The 25,399-nt window shown below is 41.3% G+C and overlaps 2 protein-coding genes across 2 annotated transcripts in view; one reads left to right on the top strand and one right to left on the bottom strand.

The window, feature by feature from the left end:
• Nucleotides 1–7,467, top strand: part of LOC127624691 (sex comb on midleg-like protein 2) — a 36,376-nt gene extending 28,909 nt beyond the window's left edge. Inside the window, exon 15 of the mRNA XM_052099528.1 lies at nt 6,647–7,467. Coding sequence (XP_051955488.1) covers nt 6,647–6,682 — 36 coding nt within the window. The 3' untranslated portion in view covers nt 6,683–7,467. The remainder of the gene's footprint in view (nt 1–6,646) is intronic.
• LOC127624692 (retinoic acid-induced protein 2-like) lies at nt 4,573–25,399 on the bottom strand. Its single transcript, XM_052099529.1, has 2 exons — nt 25,137–25,399; nt 4,573–6,368 (listed from the first exon to the last, which is right to left on the bottom strand). Exon 2 carries the CDS (start codon nt 6,289–6,291, stop codon nt 4,591–4,593), a length of 1,701 nt encoding a protein of 566 aa, XP_051955489.1. The 5' UTR covers nt 6,292–6,368; nt 25,137–25,399; the 3' UTR covers nt 4,573–4,590.

The following is a 25,399-nucleotide window of genomic DNA, read 5'->3' on the forward strand; positions in this document are numbered from 1 at the left end:
CAAGGGCCCAACTGTGGTGTTTTGGCGGTGTTGGGGCTTGAACCCCCGACCTTCTGGTCAGTAACCGCTGAACCTCTGCCCCTTAAAATATTTTTTTCACATATCACAAATAAGCTGGGGTCAAAGTGCAGAGTCAGCCATGATACAGCACCCCTGGAGCAAATCAGGGTCAAGGGCCCAACAGTGGCTTCATGGCTGTGTTGGGGCTTGATCCCCCGACCTTCTGGTCAGAAACCCACAGCCTTAACCACTATTATTTATTACTATTATTTACCATTATTTTTAGAATATTAGTACTATAAAAATTAGTCAGTGTTATATTTTTCATGAAATAAAATGAAAATAATGAAATGCAATAGAATTCATATTTGATTAAAATACAATAACATGTATATAATTTAAATATATCATAACAAATGGGTCATAAATGTGCTTAATTTTGATGGAAAATACGTCACAATGCAAACAATATAAATGGTCTTAGAATTTGGCTTGATTTTCGTTTTACACAATAAATAGTCGTTGCAGTGAAACGTTTACTGGCTTGAAGTCTTGAAACAAGTAAATCGCACCACTTGTAGTTCTTGATTGAAATGTGTCGTGTTGGTTTAATCAATTGAACGCCCTTGAAGGATTCTCTCCTATAAATCTTTATATCCTAATCCTATCTTTCTGTTGTATAACTAACATACCCAACTTTATTTGTGTGCGTGTGCTGTCTTTGTCTTCTATCGCCATTTATTTTCCCCGTCCTTCAGTTTTCTTTCAACTCTCTTGAGTTTAGTCTTCAAGTGTTGTGAATATCGATGTTCCAGAAATTCCGAGATTATGTTGTTTGAGTTGGCTCCGGCTTTGTTACAGAAACTCGTCATTTGTTTGAGCCGTTCGTCGTTATCTTTGGACTGTTTGACTTTATACGTGTTACTGGGTGTTGCAAAGTCAGGCTTACAATCACTGCATGTCCATCGCCTGTTAGAAGGTCTTCTCCAGTTACAGTATTCACGAGGCGTGGATAGATGGGGAAACAGGATGTGGTTCAGTCATTCATTGAAAGTGCTGTCATCTACAGCTAACCCTGTTCATTTAAATGAAACGCTATAAAAAGCCTCATTGGACTCTTTAAGGGAATGTCACTAAAGTGTTGAAAGTTTGGTTCAATGTGAATGCCGGTCAGCTTTCTCTTGAAGTTTGGGCGACATTTTGGGATAGTTCTCAATGAGCCAGTTTACATGCACACGCCAATACACCGATTACTCCCAAAATGTAGATAAAGATAAAGCAAGAAAACAATTTTTACCATGATATTCTGCTTTGGACATCAAACCGTGCAAAAACGCCAAAACCTGCCCTTGTTGATCAGTTTATTCTTATGCCGTTTGTGACCTTACACTGATAAAGAAACACTGTTTAACGCCTTTGCATAACCACACACGGTGTCGGATTATTAAGCAGAATCGGTGTAAGGACGTGCATGTAAATGGGCTCATTGATAGATCAGTCTTAAGTGGTGTAATATGGGTTTAACCATAAAACTCAGCTACAGGAATGTACATTTTCGTAGAGATGAACTATTTTAAGCTAAACATGTTGTATATGGAGGTGGGAGATGTGCGAATGCATTTCGGTCTTGTCGTTCAATATACCTTATACTGCCTTCCCACGCTTTTTACCGGGAGGAAATATCCATTTTAAATAACTACATTTAAATTGCCTTGCTTTACTTTAGGACTTCTCAGGTTTCTTTTGTAACGTAGCATTTCAAGTTAGTCGTGAATGTGACCGTCTTACTTAGATTCCTTGTTGATCTTTGTTTTCTTTGTAAAGAAGAAATTGTATTTGTAATGTTGTGCCATTGAGACGATTCGTCAGATGATTGGATACCAACTCTTGTCAGAACCTAGGAATAAATACGCAATCTTGATACCAGAGACATTTTTAATCATGACATTTTTAAAGGCAATGCATTCTTCACATACACATTTTCAACATTTTAAATGATACAAATAATAAATAAATAATTTAAAACATGACCAGCGTTTTTTTTTTATGCCTTCTTTAATCCATTCGGTTGTTTACAAAAGTTATTCACGGTAGAAAATCGTTTGATACTTCAATTTCGGTACGTATAAAAGTTTCTCTGACACATAAATTAATTCACCTCATAGAAACAGTCGAAAGCGATACTCATGCCAAAGGTAATTGTTTGTTGTGGATATTTGGGGAAAGTGAGACTATATCACATGCCAAAGAATGATTTAAGGCTTTACAGTTAACACACACACACACTTTAGTACTGACGTGAAGACAAGGCAAATTGCACAGCAGCTCATAAAAAGTATTTAGTGTTAAAAGTCAACAATAAATTAAAGTTGAACCCTATTTACTTTATTAATACACATTTCTGGTCCTTATGTGCACAGCGCATCAGTCCATGTTATTCTAAAGTGAAACGATTGTAATCTTTTATCGTTATGTAATAACTTGCTCCGCCTTTGAAACGACTTTACATTTCAGATGACATCACCAGGCCCTTTTACTTTTTTCAGCCCCTCCCCTTCCTTTTCTGGTGTGCCTTTAAACCAAGCATGCCGCACAAGCCCTCAAAAGAGAAGCCAAAACGTCTTGATCGCCCCCCGGTGACTGGTCCTAGTATAGGTCATAAGCCCCGCCTCCCCATGTTATTCAACGGGACGTGAGACCAACTAAACAATTCAATTACACTTCACATATCTTTTTTCCAAAGATAGTTTCTGTCATTTACTGTCGTTTCTATCACGTTGATGTAATTTCAAGTGTTTGTTTTCAAAATAAGTTTGTTTTTAGTTATTTGATGCTATAAAAACGCTGCTGTGACATCATGATTGACAGCTGTGATTGACAGGTTCTCTGAGCGAAGTAGTCACTGAAGCACCAACTGACTTTTTTTCGGGATCTTCGGAGGAATGAGGAGATTGGAGCTTTAAATTTAATATCTAAATTTCTATAATTAATTATTTCACACTGTCATAAGTCAAAAGTGCAGGGGCGTGTGCTTGCGATTGATTCCGCGAGAGTGAGGGCGGGGCCTTGATTTCGCGGCTTTACTTCCTGCTCACTACTGCGCAGGTCTGGTCCCGTAATCGCAACTGCGCAGACTCAAGTCCCAAGATGTCAGCGCCATATCGGGACACTGTCAGTTCTCACCAATGGAAAAGAGCGAAGGGGCGTCGTCCATCTTTTTTTACAGTCTATGCTTTAAACCCTCCCTTTTAAGCCCCATTTACTACTTACTACACTGTAACCTCCATTTTTTAAAGGAGGGACGAGTCGAGATCGTTTTTTGTGGTCATCATGATTATGCCACAAATCCTGTCGGTTTAACGTAACTTTACTAACTGAACCCGGAATATTCCTTTAGCATTATTAAATTGCCTAGGCAACCAAATCAGCTGAAAAGGAAAGTAATCTAAGAGGTGGAGATAATGAATAACATGCACTGATGAATCGTGCACAATAAGATCTGGAATGTATCAAGTACATCGGGTCAATTTTGACTGCATGTTTACTTTAAGGAGAAAGGAGAAAGAACAAATGTATAGTTTACTGATTACATTTAGTTTGCTAAGGGCAACACACTTTGAAGAAAGTGATTTGCGCAGACCTTAAGCACTGTATATTCACAAAACTGTCGACGACAGCCTGAAGAATGACTTTCGGACAAGTCCTCAATCTTAATAAAGCACTACTAAGCAATTTAACTCAGATTAGTTGTTGTTAAGGGCGAGCCCCCTGTTGATTATTTCGTTTTAATTTAGACAGGACAGGCTGGGGAGACATCATCCACCCCAAAAGGAAGATGAAGAAAACTACACTTTGTTGCTACTGACAACCATTTCCTCCAATCATCCGACTTGATGAAAGTGAGGTCTGCACTTTGCCAAGTCATTATCGGGATGCCATGCTAACTGCTAACCCCTTCTTTTCTTCAAAAAGGATGCACCGCTCTAGTGTCCCAATGATTAATGCATTGATTAGGGGAGTAAAAGGTTGCAGTTCCCTTGTACAGTTCATTTAGATGAGAAAAAAAACACACCAAAAAAACTTTCTCGAGTGTAAACCGAAGCGCAAGACAAGAATCTGTCAGTACCATACATTGTGTTTCTGTGAGGACCCCACGACTGCTGTATCACTGACAGCTGGCCTGGATTCAAAACGGAGCTCATGCATATTAATGACAATGCAGATTAGGTATTGTGAATAATTCATGAGGATCTGTGGGCAAAATAAAAATGCATTTTTGAGGAAATGGTTCTGGCATTAATGCAGGAAATGCTAAAGATTATTAGTGCATTTTGGCCAATTTTGATTGCTTCATTCTGAGCGTTCCTTATCCTGTTTAATCAAATGCCAACTGACAGACCAGAGGCAGCCTACATTGATCTAAATAATTTGGACAGCTTAGAGAACATCTTAAGACTCATTTCAGCCAGAAATACATTTAGCATCAGCAATCCCTGGTTCTCTCTGTATCTCCATGTCCATTTTCTATCACAAACTCAGTAGCTCTTTCTTTGTTTATGTCTTTGATTACCCTTTCTCAATCTTCTACTACTATTTTCGGGGAAGAAACGCAGCCAGTCGTTGCTTTTTTATAGGTAATATATGAATCTCCTGGGAGCTCACTTTCTTCACTTTGATGCCTCTGTTTTTGGGTATTTTTTTGAGTGGGTCACTGGATTCTCCTCGCTGGTCACCCTGGACTCTGGGCAGAGCTGCGAATGCACCCTGACTGGCATCACGTTCGATGGAGAAGTTCTTTGTAGAAACCCCTGACAATCCCTTTAGCTTGCTGCAGAAAATGGCAGGCATAGCATCTTTGACCGACACAATGACTTTGGCAGTCTGCGACGTACTGACTATCTCGATATTGCCACTTCCACCAAGGGCAGATTCGTGTACTGCCCCAGCCATTGCGCTACTGTGGCCACTGTCTACCACCCATTTGTGCTGTCGACTGAACTCCAGAGATGCTAGCCCACTTAGCAGCTTGGTATCTAGTTTAGGGGTGCAGTCTACAGGCCGAAGAACCCCTAGAGCCAATGCTCCATTGCTTACATCATCCCCTATGCGGCACATTCTTTCCCGTTCATAGGCCAATGGCCCGTATGTGCTACGAGTCTGGATGCATGTCTTTCTTATACTAGGCACAGACAAATCAAGGACACTATCTTGCTGAAATGGTTGGACCCCTTGCAGACTCTGAACATGCATTGACGGTTGAGGCGCCCTAATGGATAAGTCTAGCACTTCCCCATCTGTCACTACAGGGGTTGAGGAAGAAGGAAGAGGCAATTGGACGGATGTCATTTCCTTACCAAGTAATGTCAAGTGAGGGGAAATGTCACTAAGGGTAGTCTGTGTGCTTTTGTTCCAAGTACAATTCGATTTAGGGGAGTCTACATCTACTTTTGAGCATGTAGAAACAGGAACTGGGATTGGCACAGGGATTGGAAGAGGCACTGGAAGAGGGATGACAATGGGATAGGGGATGAGCAGGGTGGCCGGAGGCACCAGTGGGGCTAGTGGGGAGCTGTAGGGGTGTGAGAGAGGGGGAGGAGGAAGGAAAGCAGAGGCGAGGTCTATTTGAGGGGAAGACGCTGAGTGACAAGTAGGTGAAAAGTTCCCTTGGCCAGGAAAGAGATCCTGCAAGATTGCAGCAAAATTAGGGTTCTGAAGGAGAGTCAATAGACTAGTATCCAACACTGGACTTGCACCTTTCTGGTCCAGAACTGGAGGGGGACCGAGAGCAAGGGATGGGTTCTGGCATAGGATGTTGTTCGGAAGGGCAGGACACGTGGTTGTTTGTTGAAGCAATTGAGGATTCAGATGTTGGAGGACTTGTTGTTCCAGGACTAGTGGCAGGGACACGGGACCTTGGCTGGTCATCAGATATGAAGTTGCTCCTGATTGTCCAACTTGAGGGGCAGCTGGGCCAGCAAGGATAGGCAGCACCACTGGATTCTCGCCAAAGCAGATTGGCTGAAGGACAGTTGTTGCGACTTTCAGGGCAACACCGTTTGGGGACTCAGCAGCAGGGGTTGACGCCGGATTGGTTTGCAGTGTTAGCAGTGGTGAGAGGGATTGTTTTGTGATGGTAGGAGAGCTGACATTCCAAGTCTCAGTTGGTATTATTGGAGTGGTCTCGCTTTCCAGCTTCCCAACTGGATCAGCCATGGTGGCAACACTGTTACAGACCTCTTCTTGAGGGTTTGCCATTTCTACGGCTACAGAATCTTTAAAAGGTTCTTCCATCTTGTTTATCCTATTCGCTTTCAGGTGCTGTAAGAAGAGGATTCCATGTTTTTTCAGTACAGTTGGGAGGCCAAACCCTGCAATGTCAAATGGAAGAGGATTAGTGGTTGGTAGCGAATTGTATTAGTATAACTGTTTACTGTAATATGCAACAAATTAGCATTAACTGTTAGCAGTCAACATATAAACCACTGTTTTACCTTTTAAATGACAGAATTTTCTGTTTTGGGTGAAATTTCCCTTTAATCCTAACCTGTTCTCTACAACTTAATGGCCAAAGCTAACAAGGCACCAAGGAGGCATTGTTCCCAACCCTTCTAAAAATTCAACCATCTGTGTTTTTGTTTTTCCACAGAGAGCTGTAAGCTTTCAGAATGATGTCACAACGTGAAAGTGGAATCACAGACACGAACACAGAATTATGGGAGACACCAGAAGTGAGTTTACAAAGACTGGGAGCCTTTAACACAGATAGATGACTGTGTTTGCCTGGGAGGAGAGCAAAGAGAGTATGGGGGAGGATTGGATGAAATTACGTCGCAGAGTGCCTGGGTTTATTTGTTTATGAGCCAGTGTTAGGGTGGAGTTTATTACACAAAATGCTGCCAAGACTATGAAGTGAACCTCCCTCTGGCAAACATAGAGAGACAAGAGAGAATGCCAGAAAGAGAGTGTATTAGAGAGAGAGAGAGCACCTTGAAGGAATAGAGAAATAGAAAGAAAATAAAAAGGGGGAGCAAAGAAATATGGGATAGAAGAGTCAAAACAGAAGAGAAAAGTAAAAACATGAGGAAGAAGAGAGATCAGACAATCTAGAAACACTGCAAATGAGCTTTCAAAAAATGCTTTGACAGCACCAAATTTCTGGTCTGCATTAGGTACCCAGTAAGCATTGCAACAATTCAATGCTAACATGACACAGAATGCAAGAATGGACCAGAAATCACACTACAATCGCATTTGTGGCTCTTTCCACAAATTTAGTACACTTTGGTGTCACGTGACATGCTTTAAAAAGCATTAAATACGTAAGATAAACGATTATGAAGCATAAAAATAGCCGAGCATGAAAAGGTCAATGATAGCATCTATGCAACACTCATGTAAAAAAACACAGTAAACAAACATATTTAGAAAGTAGGTTCTCATGTTGTATTTATAATAAAGAATCTATAACATGAATATGCTTGATTTGTTTTTCCATCAACATGGCAGCCAATATCAATAATGAAGAATAACCACTGTCTCACCTAAAGCAGCAAAGTCCAACACTTGAACCTGCATCACATATGCCATCATGTGCTGCCCATCGACAATGTCAGAGTCAACTTGAGATGTTTTTTAGACGTCAGTGGGGAATGCGATTCTAACATGTTCAAGGAATAAGTCTAATGAGACTAATAAATTAATATTTTTCACATGTCATCTCAGTGCACGCTTGTTTTGAGTTGATCCACGGTGCGTACAGTCGCCACAGCTTCAAAGGCGCATGTTGATACATCTTGAATGGAATCGTTTTTAATGCTAACAAAATTTCATAAATAGTTGTTTCATGAATCAAACTACTTGTTAAATGTAGAACATTTTTTTATAAACTAAGACATTTGCTCTGCATACACAATCGATGTAGAACATTGCTCGGAGCCACTGATCCAGAGCCAGCTTATCTCATCCCATTCTCCCAGATACAGGGAACTCTTAACACGGAGCAGTTCAGCTGCATAAGTCCATGAATTGAGGGAGTATCATGTCACGGGCAGTGGAAGACTAGTCTTATAATCCCTCTGCATAAATGGAGTGGTGGTGGTGTAGTGGGCTAAAGCACATAACTAGTAATCAGGAGGTTGCTGGTTCGATCCCCACAGCCACCACCATTGTGTCCTTGAGCAAGGCACTTAACTCCAGGTTGCTACGGGGATTGTCCCTGTAATAAGTGCACTGTAAGTCACTTTGGATAAAAGCGTCCTCCAAATGCATAAATGTACATGCATCAACCACATTTCACTCAACCGAATGTTGTTGACCCCATATCACGCTAAAAACACGAAATGCGCATGCATGTTAGTGAGTTGATTGACAGACAATGTCCGTATCTAAAAGGTGATTGGCTCTTTTACCTGCAAGGCAGGACTTCCATTCTACATACATTGATGGTTGGGTGCTAGAGCTTCTTGGTTGGGCGTTCCAATTTCTCCCATTCATTTTAATAGAAGTGACTCATCTCTCTCTGCTAAATGGTCTCTGGCCTCACACTCTATAGAAAGACAACACCAATCATGCACTACGTCTCCTTCCTGAAGTGTCACACATTTACTCCTGATTTCTCACAATACAGGGACAGTAGAGGTGTACAAAGCAATGCATTACTTTATGTTATAAGTAACTCAGATATTATGGTCTAAAATAAAAAATATTGCATTACTTGTTACTCGAAAAAAGTAATCTGATTACGTAACATGCATTACTTTTATCATGTTACCCCAACACTGTTTATAGGAAAATTTACTATAAACCAACATTATGGCCAAACTATGGCTAGCCCCTACAAAGTGACAGCTTCATATAGGCAAAATTTGCAACCCTGTTACCTTGGTGTTGTTTTTATTTATTTAAATGTTTTATTGCTTGAAAAATACCAAATCTTTTGGTAACAGGAAACCTCAAATTACACGAATAGGTAATAAAATAGCTCATATAGTATTTAGAAATTCATAATTGTATGTATGCCATACTGTTGAAGGCGGCAGACAGGCTCATGCTAGTGCAGCGAGTTTAGCACAACTGTCTTATCTGTGATTTATTTAGGCAAGCAGAAAAACAAAGACAAGCTGCCAGCTGATTTAGGACCAATTTTGTCCCAGAAAGAATTTCAGTGCCACTCTACAGCCCTGAATTGTCAAGGCCATGCTGACAGGAGAGCAGTGGAAACAGATAAGGAAAGAGACGACCTCAGCACGTCTGCTCCTCTTTGATTAATTCTGACAGAGTTTCTCAATGACCCTAAATCAACTCACTGCTCTCAAATATGACATTCTATACATGTGACTTCTGAACCATCTAGCAGAATTATTGTTTTCCGGCTATGCTTGGAATAGCATACTACCACACTACTCGTACTATTAAGCTACTACAGTATATTTACTGTGTGAAATATGCACATTTTCTCTATGGATATATGACCTTCCATTCCCAGTGTGACAAATGAACCACCAGGAGTAATATTCACTGTCATTTTTTCTTGACTCGGGATGAAAAAATCCATTAAACATGCATTATTGCATGGTATTGCATTGTGAACAGCCTTTGTCTTTCTACCTACTCTTAACTGTGGGTTTACATCGGGACAGATGCCGTTAAAAGACATTTCAGTGTTTAAAAACTGACATTCCCAATGTTTACTACAGACATACATGGTACTTAGATAAAGATCAGATTAGAATGAAAAGTAACAAAGTATATCATTTTACTCTCATAGCTGATACTTGGCTGGCAGAACACCAATGTTTGCACATCAATGAGTGCAGGCCAAAGTTGTTTTGACGTTCCAAGAGTGTAAATTAGATTCAGTGTGAATCCACAATGTCTGTGTGAATCTGAAATGCACTGAAAACTAGGAGTAAAACAATGACTATAACAATTTGTATATTTCATTCAATAGAGAAAAGTAGCACTGAAATACCCCTTTCAGCCACAACATTAAAACCACCTGCCTAATATTGTGCAGGTCCCCCTCGTGCCGCCAAAACAGCACCAACCCGCATCCCAGAATAGCATTCTCACCACAATTGTACAGAGTGGTTATCTGAGTTACCGTACCAGATTGGTTCAGTTTGAAACAGTCTGGACACTCTCTGTTGACCTTTATCATCAACAGTGTGTTTCCATCTGCAGAACCGCCGCTCTGAACCAGCCCACCTGGCACCAACAATCATCCATGTGATTATCCAATCAGCCAATCGTGTGGCAGCAGTGCATCGCATAAAATCATGCCGATATGGGGGAAATTGGAACACCCAACCAAGGAGCTCATGGCCAACGGTCAATGGATGTAGAAAGGAAGTCCCGCCTTACAGGTAAAAGAGTCAATCACCTTTTAGATACAGACATCACCTGTCAATCAATTTGAGAACACGCATTAGCTACACAAGCTGGGAAAATTGCAGTTTATTGTGTAATGTGAGGTAAAGTAGCACAATTTATGATACCAATTTTATCAGATTTTACTGCTGATTTAAAATATGCTCTTTGATCATAATCTTGACCAACTGTTTTTGAGATTTTGGTCTTTCTCCATTCAAGTAGATAGGAGCTACACTGGCATGACTGGAAATAGCCTTCCGAGAGCATTCCAAAGATGGCCGACAGTGGGCTTGTATAGCTAATGCGCATGTGCGTTAGGGAGTTGATTGACAGGTGATGTCTGCATCTAAAAGGTGATTGGCTCTTTTACCCGTAAAGTGGGACTTCCTTTCTACATCCGTTGACCGTTGTGCACAAGAGCCAATTTCTCCTATTCATTTAAATAGAATGATCCATCAGTCTTTGCATAAACATATCTTTAACACCATGGAAATCTAGGCCCGCGGACGGGCCCTTAAATGTACAAAATAAAAGTATGCGATAAACAAAACAGCTGTGTGTTACATTGGTACACATGCCACATATCTTTGGAAAGCTACATTTCTTGATTTTCTATTGATATAAACCATTTTAAGATACAATCACAACAGCAGGTACAATCTATATCTTTGTCAGACCACCAACATATAAACAACCAATAACAAAATTTAGGCAACTCACCTATGATGCCTCATAGTTGTACACTGAGCCATAACTTCCCGACAAAAACGGTGTTGTTTCATTGTCAAATGTCCAAATGATCAAATCAAGTAAAATGTTTAGTCCAAATCACAGTATTACATCAATAAATATCCACAGACTCTTGTTGCATCATTTCAAAGCACCTGGCAGCTGTGCCTAATCTTTCACATATTACGGTAATAACTTCAGTTCAGATGTAAACATTTCCTATATCCGGTATCAAAATGGAAGCACGCACTCTGGCCTTTCGATTGACACCTCATTTGACCCAATAGGAGCTTCCATGTCCTGTCCACAGCCTTCAATACCCAACCACCATCTGTGTCGAGTGTAAGGGCATACCCACTTTCCTTTGTTTACTGATCAAACCAATTACATTGAAGAGTGGAAATGACTGACGCATCGTATAGCCAATGAAATTCTGAAAACAGTGATATGCGGCTTTAGTGGAACTATTAGATGACGGCTCTGTTATTCCTGTGCGCAAAGTTTCCTCGAGTTTACCCCTGCTGTAGCCTCCGTGCGTAAATGCATGCAGAGCTGCTTTGGAACTGTTTACACATTTGGCGATTTAAATATGGTGAAACGGACGCTGAAAAACAGGATTTTCACCCCAGGATGTGATATAAGAAGGCATTCATTGTCAGAATTCTGAGTTTGGAGATGAAATTTCTGAAAACAATACAGATGATTCAGAGGCAGATGGAGAGATGAGACACGGCTCTGGACAAGTAAGTGTTTTCTTGTGTTTATAACATATATTACTGTATATTCGCATAAATAAGCTTTTAGTTTGAATAATGAATACACATTTTGTAATTACCCTTTGTCCTGTGTTTCCTCAGTGAGTGTTTGAACCGTTTGTGCGTGTTTTTAGTTCATTGTTTGTTTCAGATCTATTGACATGCTATATAGATGTTTTGTATATTTACTGTAAAATATATATATATATATATATATATATATATATATATATATATATAGTAAATAAATCAATAAATATAAGTTGAAAATAAGAATATATGTTGTGTTTGAGAGTCTATTTGTTACAATGCGGGAGGTGGGAGGTGTAGGGCCATCTATTTGTTACAGTGCTGAATTCATGGGGAGGTGTAGGCCCATCTCTTTGTTCCATAGTACATTGGCAAAGTATACAGTATTTACAGTAAATATACATACAATAATACATTTTTACACACTCGAAAAGAAAAACTAATATATATATATATATATATATATATATATATATATATATATATATAGAATACAGAAAAGATGGAGAAGTTGTGTCTAGCTTTGTAAATTACATTTATTTATTATCCCCCACTCAGCAAGCGGCCACATAAAGTGGAGCAGCAGGACAGCACCTCATCAAGAGAGGAGGGCTTTCAGAGAGACCCTTGCTGAGGAGCATGGCAGAGTTGGGGTCTCAATCCACAGCCAGACCCGTATCTCCTGCTCCACGAAGAGCACATCACAGGCTGTTGCACATCACCAAATCTTGCACCGCTGGTCGTCTGAAGTGCAGGCAGTGTCATGCAAAGACACCAGTGAAGTACTCTCTCCTGTGTTGTGCCTATGTGCTTTGTACACAAATGTGACTGCTACAATGACTGGCATGTTGCTAGAAACATGTACAATTTTATAATGGTTTGTAAATACTTTATGTAAAAATTAATGTAAATAGTTTGTTGTGTATTTTTTATATAAACAAATTGTCCACCATAGCACTAGTTTTGACTCTTTTATATGCACAACATTTAGTTTCAAGAAGGGAAAAGGCACTCTAATGTGTTTATGCATCAGTTACTCTGTGTCAGCAAAACTAATAGTGGATCTGGATATGGAATATGATAGCTCTAAGTGTCATCTTTCATTAGAGCCCACAATTATGACTGTACGTTGAAGCGTTCAAAAGTTGCAGCCTTTTTGTCCTAGGTTTCCAAAGTGACCTTTTGGAGTATCCAAAAGGCACTTTTGTAAAACGCCTGGGTGTACCCTTAGAAAAACATGTGTAAAATATTCATTTTTTTATGATATTGTTATAACATTTGAACCTGGACTAGGTAAGGATTCATGCTGTGATCCCATTGTGTTCTCAAGCTAATAGCTACAAGTTATAGTCATCTGCAGGCATCTGTATGCAAAAAAAAATTTCAGGCGGAAAAAGAAAATTCTATTTCATTGTGTTCAAACTTCTATTACTCAAAATCAGTAGCACTTACAGTAATTCTGACTGCTGGAGAAAAAACTTCAGAGTGTCCCCTTTCAAATGTGACCAAAACCATGCATGTACTCCAAACGGTTCAAGAACAGCTTTAAATTTACTTTGGGTATGCCTTGATTAGGCGTTTTAGGCTAATTTTACAGGATTGGGAAGAGGTTAATTTGACATTAGTCTCTGCATTCTCCACACCAAAGACACCAAATGACGTCATGAATAACTTAGCACATTTGTTTAAATATTTAGAAAACAACCATGCTTCAAATGCTACCCATATTACAGCGCGTTACGGCTGCCAGGCATTCCAGCTGTTCAGAGCGGATCGCATCGCGGAGCTAACGGGGAAAACAAGAGCCGGTGGAACATGCTTTTACATCAACGAAAGTTGGTGTATGGATATAACAACGTTGAAGAAGATGAGCTTCAGGCCCAGATGGTGTTTCACCTGACTGTCTGAAAGTCTGCGCTGACCAACAACTCAAAATCACAGGACTTAATGACTACAGACCTGTCGCTCTCACGTCTGTGTTCATGAAGTCATTTGAGAAACTGGACCCCAGCTGGACCCCCTTCAGTTTGCTTACAGAGCAAACAGGTCTGTGGATGATGCTGTCAATATGGGACTGCATTATATTCTGCAACACCTCGACAGTCCTGGGACTTATGCAAGGATCCTATTTGTGGACTTCAGTTCAGCCTTCAATACCATCAAGCCTGATCTTCTCTAAAACTACAATGGACAGTCAGGAGTGCTGAGAGGATTATTGGTATCCCCCTGCCCACCCTCCAAGACCTGTGCATATCCAGAGTGAAGAAACGTGCAGGTAGACTCACTCTGGACACCACACACTCTCCCCACTCCCTCTCTGAACTTTTGCCCTCTGGCCGGCGCTACAAAGCACTGAGCGCCAGGACATCCAAGCACAAGAACAGTTTGTACCCTCAGGCCATTTTCCTCATGAACGATCAAACTGATTCTGGACTCCTACCTTGCTCATACATGACCACTTTCATGTACATACGCCATTCTGTTGACCTATTATTTGCATGTCTATTTATACTCTTACCTTGTTTTATATTCTGTCTCACTGTAATGTTCTGTGTGCACTTGTTTTTCCTATCACCCCAAACAAATTCCTTGTGTACGTGAGAACATTTGGCAATAAAGCTCATTCTGATTCTGATCTGTTAGAGCCAACAGCCAACAACTTGGATATTAATCCAAGAGTGTGAATAAAAGTCGATAAATTACAACCTACCATTGGAGAGCCAACAAGGTGGCTCGCCAAAGCCTCTGTATGATTTGTTTCTGAGATATTGCGTTCCAGATGGGCCTGCCGTGGGCCAGTGGATTCCTACATTGTGAGACAGTTAATGCAAACAGTATTTACAGAGGCACAAGTGAGTGTGTTGACTTGGGCAGGTGTGATCGGTTAGTTTTGTGTGCTAAATCAGGACTGAAACAGCACACTTGAGCACACAGATAAAGCCACCAAATACACTGCTTTAGAAATTCACCCTATTGGAGTTATAAAATAACATAGGTCATTTGAGGTCACATGCTAATTCACAAGCTCTGATAAGTTTAATATGATCCCATAGATGTTTGGTATCCTACAGTTGTCTTCATCTTTGTTCGTCTATCAGATATTATTGCACAAATCCACCAGCATGGCAACTTCATTCTAGAAGTGGAAAATGGAACAGATGGAACAATTTAGCAATCATTTTCTATTCCAGCTACAGCCGGTGTTGTCATGCCAACCACAGGGCTAATAAATCCATCTCCTGTGTTGCTTGCCCCCCCAAAGAACCGAGATGGAGCCCAGAAATGATTGTCAAATTCATCTACAACCTGATATCGCACAACAGCAGTCTTCTCTCAGCACAGCTGATCTGGTAATGAAATGAGCCGAGTTATGTTTCCACTAACTTAACAAGTCTCCAGGCGATGTGCACACTTGAGGTGAAATTATTACAGAATTGCACTGCTACAGAGTGTCTCAGAGTAACAGGCCAACTGAGGCATCAACATATCAGAATAAGGACAATTTCACATTAGAATTTTTGGTGCGGACCTCTGTCTGTTTCCTGTGCGGATTTGGTTCATTTGGTTGGTGTGAACGGTGTTTTACGAATTCTGATGCAAAAAAAGTTGGATGCAACAAATAACAACAGAAGAGGGGTCTTTAGATGTGTTTTTCTCCCCAATTTGGAATGCCCAATTCCCAATGCACTCTAGGTCCTCATGGTGGTGTAGTGACTCACCTCAATCCGGGTGGCGGAGGACAAATCCCAGTTGCCTCCACATCTGAGACCGTCAATCCGCGCATCTTATCACTTGGCTTGTTGAGCGCCTTACCACGAAGACCTAGCGCATGTGGAGGCTTCACGCTATTCTCTGCGGCATCCACACACAACTCACCACGCGCCCCACCAATAGCGAGAACCACATTATAGCGACCACAAGGAGGTTACCCCATGTGACTCTACCCTCCCTAGCAACCGGGCCAATTTGGTTACTTAGGAGACCTGGCTGTAGTCATTCAGCACGCCCCCTGGATTCGAACTCACGACTCCAGGAGTGATAATCAGCGTCTTTGCTCAGTTGATGTTCTTTTTAATCTGGCATTTTAATAACGCAGTGCTCCTGTGTGAAGCGCTGAAAAACAGTGAGGCAAGACGTACGTCTAGCGTGTTTACATATAAAAAAACGATTGAAAGAGCGCAAATGGAAAAACTCGTTCAGTGTGAACGGATCCGAAGGAGTCGGTGAAACTCTTGAAACATAATCGAGGATGTGTTGCTCCCAAAACACATGAAAGGATATGAACTCAAAAATGGACAAAATTGAGACTAGAGACTTTATGTTGTTTGACAGTGCAATTTAAAATGCAACACAAGTATGTGTTGCATTCTCTTCATTGCAAGGGGTGCTAAAGTGGGCGTTAGCATAAACTAGTGGTCGACCGATTGGGTTTTTCAAAGGCCAGAGGCCAATATCTAGAGAGCAGGATGCCTGATGTAAACGCGATAAACATAATACAATTTAACAACAGCAAATCAGTTGAACACAAAATTAAAAAAGTGAAACAAACACTTATTTATGCAATATTTCCTCAAATTTGCCTTAATTTGAAACCTTCAAAACAAAACGTTTTGACTATCCATTGACAAATCTATTGGTAGATTCTGACACAAGACAAAATGCGAAGCAAACACGATTATCAGCCAATGCCGGTAATTGCAAAATAGCCAAATATCAGCCGATTAATCAGCCTGGCCGATATATCAGTCTATCACTTGCGTAAACTGTTTTCTCTGAAATAGTTTCATGCCACAGAAATACTGTAGCTTCAAGAGAATCTTGCTGAACAAGTCAGTAAAATGTATAATGCATATAGAGATACATGTATATCTATACCACAGGGCTGTTGAATGCTGATTGGTTGAAGGACGTTCTAAAGTGTGCAATTATTCAAGTATACGCACGGCTATGAAGTAGTTCCAGGTCTTATTTTTGGCCACGATTGTACATACATATATACCATTATTTGCTCCAGGTTTGGGGTACAAATAATATCTGCCACTATTTGCACCAGGCTGCAAATACCAATTTCTTTGGTGGGTAAATACTGATTACATAAAAACAAAGATCCATAAAGTGTCTAACTGCTTGTCTCGAAGCTCCACTGGTGTCTTCCCATAGTAAAATCACATCCATGTGTGCTGTGGTCAGCCCCATAGAGAAGAACTGACACTTCAGAGGGGTTTATGGGTTGTAAGTGTAGCAGAAAGGCAGAAATAAGCCTGAGAAGCTGAATTCAGGCAGAATTGCCTCAGGGTGCCTTTTACATCCTGGAACAGGAGCACATGTGGTACATCCAACACCGCTCAAGCACACACACTCGCAGAGGAGAGTCTAACAAGAGCAATGTGTGGTTGTAGTGTGCACGTTTAATGCATACTGACGATCATCCAATATTCCACAAAATACATCATATTAATGGGCCATCCTACTTTTTCAATACTGGCATTGGTCATTAAAAAAACATTGTTCAACCACTAGTAGAAATGTCAAAGGCATTCTGTGACATCATCATCATCATCATCTCACTGTACACACACGTTTACAACAGAAGTATGTTGCAGAGAATAAACTTCCAATGTGCAGGACTTCATGGTACAGACACGGTACGGCACTAGATTCTAATTTGATGCCATGTGGGACAGAAATAGTTGGTGAAGCCACATGGAAACTGTAGTGATTTAAGTGCATGCACACCCTCAAGAGTTAATAGTTACATGGTGTTTACAAAAGGTCCTGACCTCAGCTCAGCGATTGTGAGCGTGCATTACAACAGAGGCCTGTTTTGTCTTCTGCCTCTCCTCTTCTACCCCATAAATGTGTTAAAACCACTGTAAAACACGGTCTCCAGTAGCTATTGTGTTAATCTTAAACCAGATACTGCATGAGAAGCCTGTTGATTTCAAACATTCTATCTGGCTTTAATGTTCCCCCAGCTCCCTTTATGACATCACAGGTGTTCCAATTGCTCGGGGTGATAACTGGACCACACCACCTGCTAGTTCTGCTTGCTCCAGGATCTTATCAGTCCATGAATGGTGCGTTTGTGCAGGACTGCCCAGCACGACCCGAGACAGCCAGACGGGAGAGGAAGATTACAGTGAGGAAAGGGGGGTGTACACAATGACACGTCTATCCACACATACACAAACGAACAGTCATATACAGAAACTGATCTGAAGAGGGTGAGGTCATTTTTGTCGATGTGTTGCCAAAACATCCCACACACACAGATAAAGATTATGGCAACAGCACAAAGTTGTTGGAGATTACCATGACATCCTTAATGCAGCTTCCATAACCTTCCTCTGGCTGATTTAGAGGTACCTCCTGGAGTGGTCTGGGTGGTTGTTAGGGTGTTGCTTTGCAGATGCTAAGGTGTTGCAAGCTGGTTTCTTGAGCCCAAAGTATACTTCGATTTTGATGCGAATTCTCAGCATCTGCGTAGTCAAATTTGACGGTGCGAACACACACATGCGGTTGGCATGTGCACTCTATGACTGTACGAGACACCGGAAAATTTCTCTTCAGAAGTTTAGACTAAAGATGTCTTTATAGTCCTTCAGACTCGAGCTCCTGACCTGCTCACACACATGCTCTTGACCTGCACATCCACTGTTCTTTTTATCTTGAATGAACTCTTCTATCGTGAGTAAATGTGAGTATTGCCACCTTGTGGACTCACTAATTAGTGCAACTTATTCCAGGTGCATGCACGTTCTAAGACCAGCGGTTAGAAACATCGGTCTGCTGATGACAAGGTTTGCGTCACGTGTCCTGGGTTGTCGCCCGAAGTATACTTTGGGCTTTAGGTGTTTTTAGAGATTGCTAGGGGGTTGTTTGTGATTGCTAAGGTATTATTGGTGGTTGTTAGGCTTTGCTTTGGGGTTGCTAAGGTGATTTTGGTGGTTGCTACTGCTAGTATTTTGTCAGCTGATTGCTAAGGTGTTGAAGATGTAGGCCTGTCGTGATTATTAAATAACCGCCTGATCTCGGTTATTTGACAGAACCGTGATTATTGGGCGTTCTAATTCCAATCACATTGTAATACCCAAATTAGGGAAGTTTAAGTGAGTTTACTGTATAAATGCCATGAATTCAAGTCCAAGCATCAGTGAGCTGCACCACTGCGGATGTCAACCAGCTCCTGTCCGGAAGAGCACATAAAGCGCTCTGATGCGCGTGCTCTCAGTTAGAGACTCGCGACAAACTCGCGCGAAAATATAAACAAATTAAACTTGATAATGAACGCAAAGCACTCCGGTTTCACTTTAAATGATCGTGTATTGGCAAATGTTTCTGGAAACCATATATCCCTGTTTTATTATTTGAATTATATATTTTAAGTTTAAAATGTAAAAATGACTTCTTAAGGTGCACTGTATGAAGCACACCTTAAGAAATATGACAATTTATATTACAGTTAATTGTAAAAGCCCTGAAACGGACAATTAATCGTCATAATCACAATTATTTGTTTGACAGTTAATCGTCAGACAAATTTCATAATCATGACAGCCCTATCTAGATGGTAAATGGGGCATTGCCAGCTGGTAGCTAGTGTTTTCTGAGTAGTTATTATGGCAAAGAAAGCTGGTTGCTAGGGTGTTTTGGACGGTAAATAGGTTGTTGCCAGCTGGATGTAACTGCATTCTGGATGGTAAATGGGGCATTGCCAGCTGGTTGCTAAGGTCTTCTCAATGGTTACTAGAGTGGTCTCAATAGATACTATGCCATTGCAAGCTGGTCGCTATGGTGTTCTGAATGATAATTGGGACATTGCTAGCTGGTTGCTATTGTCTTCTAAGTGGATGCTAGGCATTGCTTTGTGCTTCCTAAGATGTTTTTTGTGGTTGCTGGGGTGTTACAACCTGATTGTTAGGCTGTCCTGGGTGTAAATATGTGGTTAGAAGGCTGGTTGCTATGATCTTCTGGATGGTTGCTAGAGTGTTCTAAATGGTTACTATGGAACTGCAAGCAGGTTGCTAGAGTGTTCTGAATTCATAAATGGGGCATTGCAAGCTAGTTGCTCGTGTCTTCTTGGTGGTTGCTAGGTGTTGCTTTGTGGTTGCTTAGGTCTACTTTATTGCAAGCTGGGTGTTCTGCATGGTAAATGGGGCATTGCTAGCTGTTTGCTAATGTCTTCTGGGTGGTTGCTAGAGTGTTACTTAGGTTGATTGACGGGCTGTTCTGGGTTGTTTCTAGGGTTTTGGTATACAGCTACATGGGTGGTTGTTAAGGCACTACAAACTAGTTACTAAGGTGGTCCATTGCTAGCTGGTCACTAGGGTCTTCTGGGTTGTTGCTAAGGTGTTCTGAGTGGTTACTGGGGTGTTTTTAACAGTTGCTAGGGCACTGCTATGTCATTTCTAGGGTGTTCTGGGTGGTTGCTAATCCACTGCAAGCTGGTTGCTAAGGTAATGCAATGCTAGCTGGTCGCTAGGGTCTTCTGGGTTCTTGCTGAGGGGTTCTGAGTGGTTACTTGGGTGTTTTTGACAGTTGCTAAGGCACTGCTATGCCATTCCTAGGGTGTTCTGGGTGGTTGCTAAGGTAATGCAATGCTAGCTGGTCGCTAGGGTGTTCTGGGTTGTTGCTGAGGTGTTCTGAGTGGTTACTGGGGTGTTTTTGACAGTTGCTAGGGTGTTCTGGGTGGTTGCTAATTCACTGCAAGCTGGTTGCTAAGGTGACGCAATGCTAGCTGGTCGCTAGGGTCTTCTGGGTTGTTGCTGAGGTGTTCTGAGTGGTTACTGGGGTGTTTTTGACAGTTGCTAGGGCACTGCTATGTCATTCCTAGGGTGTTCTGGGTGGGTGCTACGGCATTGCAAGATTGTTACTAGGTAGTTGTTTGCAAAAAGACTAATAACGCACCTATTTTCAACAAACCACAAGACTGTCATTCTGCCTAACATCTCATTTTGTGTTCCACAGAGACAAATATGTTTGGAACAACAACATGGTGATTAATAATGACACCATTTTAATTTTTGGGTGAACTGTCCCTTTAAGCAAAAGCCACAACACATAAAAACCTGGTCTCGGATCAGTTGTTCAGCGCTCTGGGACTCCCCATCAGTGGTCTGTGGTGGCAGATGCTATAAATAGGTTCCACTGGGGGTGCATTTTAATTAAATATGAAGTAATATGATCTGTATAGGGCAACAGCAGATAGGCCGCCCCTGTACATCCGTTATCATTAACAGCTAAATGGCCCTCATGCACAGTAACTCAACCCCGCTGTTATGACAACAGGGTCAGAGGCCAATAGCAGAATCTATAGTGAAAACAATGGGACACTCAAACTAGCATATACACAGCAAGACATTAAATGGATGTGACAAAACACTTTAACTGGTGATTAATACGGTGAAATCAAACGCTACATGACTGTATCACCTGTGAGAAGATGCTGATAGGTTACATAAGATAAAATGTGAAACAAGAAGGAAGGTTTGTGGTTATGCTTGTCCACTATCTAGACCAGCACTTACCTGCATAAACCATCTTGGACATTCAACTGTACAGTATATTAAAAGCTAGAACAAATATATATGTGTCAGCCTGAGAGTGTTTTGGTCTTGAGTTTCTTCATCATCTGAGGTTGTTTACCCCAGAATACAACATTCTTTCATATAAACACACACACACACACACACACACACACGTGATGTCACCTCCCACTGCATTACAAAACACTGTCCAACAGATGCGGGGACAGTGAGTCTGAGAGGGACATTCCAGAGTCGACTCATCTGTGGCTTAAGGCCTGAAATAAGATTAAGCAACGACTTGAGAATTACACAGATTGTCTAGAACTACAAACCAATGGCCCTGTCAACTGTTCACTACTACTATGCAAAAACATATGATTGGGTTGGGCAATATACTGTAGCTAAAATGAATATTACGTCCAGTAACTAAAGGGAGGGCAGGGTGGGCAGCTGCCGTTGGGCCCGGGGTGAGAAGGGGCCCGCAACGGTAGACCTAAAAATAACAGTGGGCCCGAGGGGTGATGAAAAACGACCAAAGCCCCCTTAGGAGAGGGCCCGACAGTTTCTTTGCACTGAGGCCTGCAAGATCCAAGTTACGCCACTGATTACAGCTCGACACTTTTGACATTATTCGAGCCTATATCTTGATATTTATGTACTCTATTCGCTCTATCGTGGCTTAAAAGGGTGATTTTCTAAGGGATTAAGGTCTGGAGACTGGCTAGGCCACTCCAGGACCTTAATGTGCTTCTTCTTAAGCCCCTCCTTTGTTGCCTTGGCCGTGTGTTTTGGGTCATTGTCATGCTGGATTACCCATCCAAGACCCATTTTCAATGCCCTGGCTGAGGGAAGGAGGTTCTCACCCAAGGTTTGACGGTACATGGCCCGTCCATCGTCCCTTTGATGCGGTGAAGTTGTCCTGTCCCCTTGGCAGAAAAACACCCCAAAGCATAATGTTTCCACCTCCATGTTTGACGGTGGGGATGGTGTTCTTGGGGTCATAGGCAGCATTCCTCGGCGAGTTGAGTTGATGCCAAAGAGCTCGATTTTGTTCTCATCTGACCGCAACAATTTCACCCAGTTCTCCTCTGAATCATTCAGATGTTCATTGGCAAACTTCAGACGGGCCTGCACATGTGCTTTCTTGAGCAGGGGAACCTTGCGGGCACTGCAGGATTTCAGTCCTTCACGGCGTAGTGTGTTACCAATTGTTTTCTTGGTGACTATGGTTCCAGCTGCCTTGAGATCATTGACAAGATCCTCCCATGTAGTTCTGGGCTGATTCCTCACCGTTCTCATGATCATTGCAACTCCACGTGGTGAGATCTTGCATGGAGCCCCAGACCGAGGGAGATTGACAGTTCATTTGTGTTTCTTCCATTTGCGAATAATCGCACCAACTGTTGTCACCTTCTCACCAAGCTGCTTGGCGATGGTCTTGTAGCCCATTCCAGCCTTGTGTAGATCTACAATCTTGTCCCTGACATCCTTGGACAGCGCTTTGGCCATGGTGGAGAGTTTGGAATCTGACTGATTGATTGCTTCTGTGAACAGGTGTCTTTTATACAGGTAACAAGCTGAGATTAGGAGCACTCAGGATACATGGGGTCGAATACTTATTTCCCTCATTAAAATGCAATTCAATTTATAATTTTGTCATGCATTTTTTTGTTGTTATTCTTCTGTCTCTCACTGTTCAACCATACAACAGTGGGCAAATGTACAAAATCAGCAGTGGTGGTGGTGTAGTGGTCTAAAGCACATAACTGGTAAACTGGTAATCAGAAGGTCGCTGGTTCGATCCCCACAGCCACCACCATTGTGTCCTTGAGCAAGGCACTTAACTCCATGGTATTACCATGGTATTATGCCCAAAACATGGGGGATTGTCCCTGTAATAAGGGCTCTGCCAAATGCATAAATGTAAATGTAAATGCAAAACATGGTATTACCATGGTATCATGCCCCAAAACATGGTATTACCATGGTATTATGCACAACAACATGGTATTACCCTGGTATCATGCCCCAAAACATGGGATTACTATGGTATTATGCCCAAAACATGGGATTACAATGGTATCAGAATAGTATAATACAAATTATAATGTTATAAATGTACACTAAATATAAAAAAATTATGAATATTAAAAGGTTTGCTAGATTTACGCTGTTAAATACGGTGGAAACGCATCCTCACAGTCTGAGAATAGGGTCCATTGAATAATTTGTTTTGTGTAAATTGCATTTTTTGTGGGTTTTTTTTTAAATAATTTAATAGAATAATTTTTTTTTAAATGTAGCATCCTGTTATCGCCAGCAAGATAATTGAAAAAATTATTCCATATTGCCCAGCCCTTATGTGATTAAAGATGAGATATTCTCCAGTTAATATGATAATGATGAAAGTATGAATGAATGTTGTCATTATGATGTAAACGTTTCTCTGCACAGCAAGTGGTTAATGAGAGATAAGTAGGTGTTGAAAAGCATTAATGTGTGAATGTAAATTTAGCGGATAGGCTAACAAGTGGTTGCAGGCCAATTTAATGAACGTGCGATGATTTGTCATTCTTTGCATTTGTGTATGTGTATGTGTGTGCGCAAAGGTCAAGAAAATCCAACCTCTTTGTGATCCATAACATTGGAGATTCATGGCAGCAAATGTGACCTAATGCTTTTAAAAGTGCACGTGTGAATCCATGAGGTAGCACTGATTAGCTGAATTGACTGAACCAAGGACATAAACAACTCTAGAGTTCCACGGTTACCACGGACACCATACAGACCACAGACACCATACAGACGCCCATTATGATGTCACAGCCTCCTCAAGCATTCTGCATTCTAAAACAACATCACCACAAGATTCCTATCCTTTAAATGGCATTTCTCTCTTACTAAAAGCAGTCTGTTCGTTCTGAGTCCTGTTTTATAAAATGTACATCACCAAAACTATCGAATTATTCCAATATCCTGAAATAAGTCAAGGAAAGTCGTTTTAGGCATTTACATGACCAAACACGTTGTTGGATTAATAAACATAATCAGTATAAAATCATGAAAACTTGCCATACTGTGACTTGATGCACCATTTTTGAGTGTATGCTAGCACAAATGAGATTTGACTTCACTGTCATGATATAAGGAAACTGTGGACATTCTGCTAAATATCTCCTTTTGTGTCCCACAGAAGAAAGTCATTCAGGTTTCGAGCAAAATGAGGGTGAGTAAATGATGACAGAATTCTCATTTTAGGGTGAACTATCCCTTTAAAGCCTGTGTTGTGTCAACAGCACAGTCATCCACGACCATCAAGCTTATGTGAACCTTTCCAAATAACATTTGTCTACTTGTTATTATTATTAGTATTATTATTATTATTATTATTATGCTAGTATTAACAAGAGTGTGCCATCATTATTTGAGGGAAAAATAAGTGTGTCCCTAAGCGGTTTCTGCGGTCCACGAATCCCTTTAAATCCATGAAAGATGCCCGAGCACCTGTGCAGCAGCCCGGCGTCTGTTCCCCTAAATAATGACACCCTAATATGGGATAAACACTATATAATAGGGTTTAATAGTACAGTAGTGTACTGAGATAAGCAATGCGCTCTCCAGTGTCGATGTGTTGCTAAATCGATTTCTAGAACGCATGAAAACACCCCGAAACATGAATATATTAAACATGCATGAGATGATGAGATAGACGATCAAACGTTACCTTTCAATGAAATGTAACGTCGCTCCACAATCCGCCGATATTTCGGGATTTTCCTCGTATTCTTCTTGTGCACCCGCTCGACTCGTTTTTTCCTCCAGACGGGTTTGATCGTGACAGTGACACACAGCGGCGCGAACGAGACGCGAATATTCTTCTGTGTTTGTCGGTAAATGTGGCGGATTCGGGCCTTTATCGCGTATTTCACCGTAATGAGCGACGGATGTGTCGGTGTGACGCTGTTCTGTAGATGTTCAGCCGGTCTG

Source organism: Xyrauchen texanus, chromosome 31, assembly GCF_025860055.1.
Source record: "Xyrauchen texanus isolate HMW12.3.18 chromosome 31, RBS_HiC_50CHRs, whole genome shotgun sequence".
Lineage (NCBI taxonomy): Eukaryota > Metazoa > Chordata > Actinopteri > Cypriniformes > Catostomidae > Xyrauchen > Xyrauchen texanus.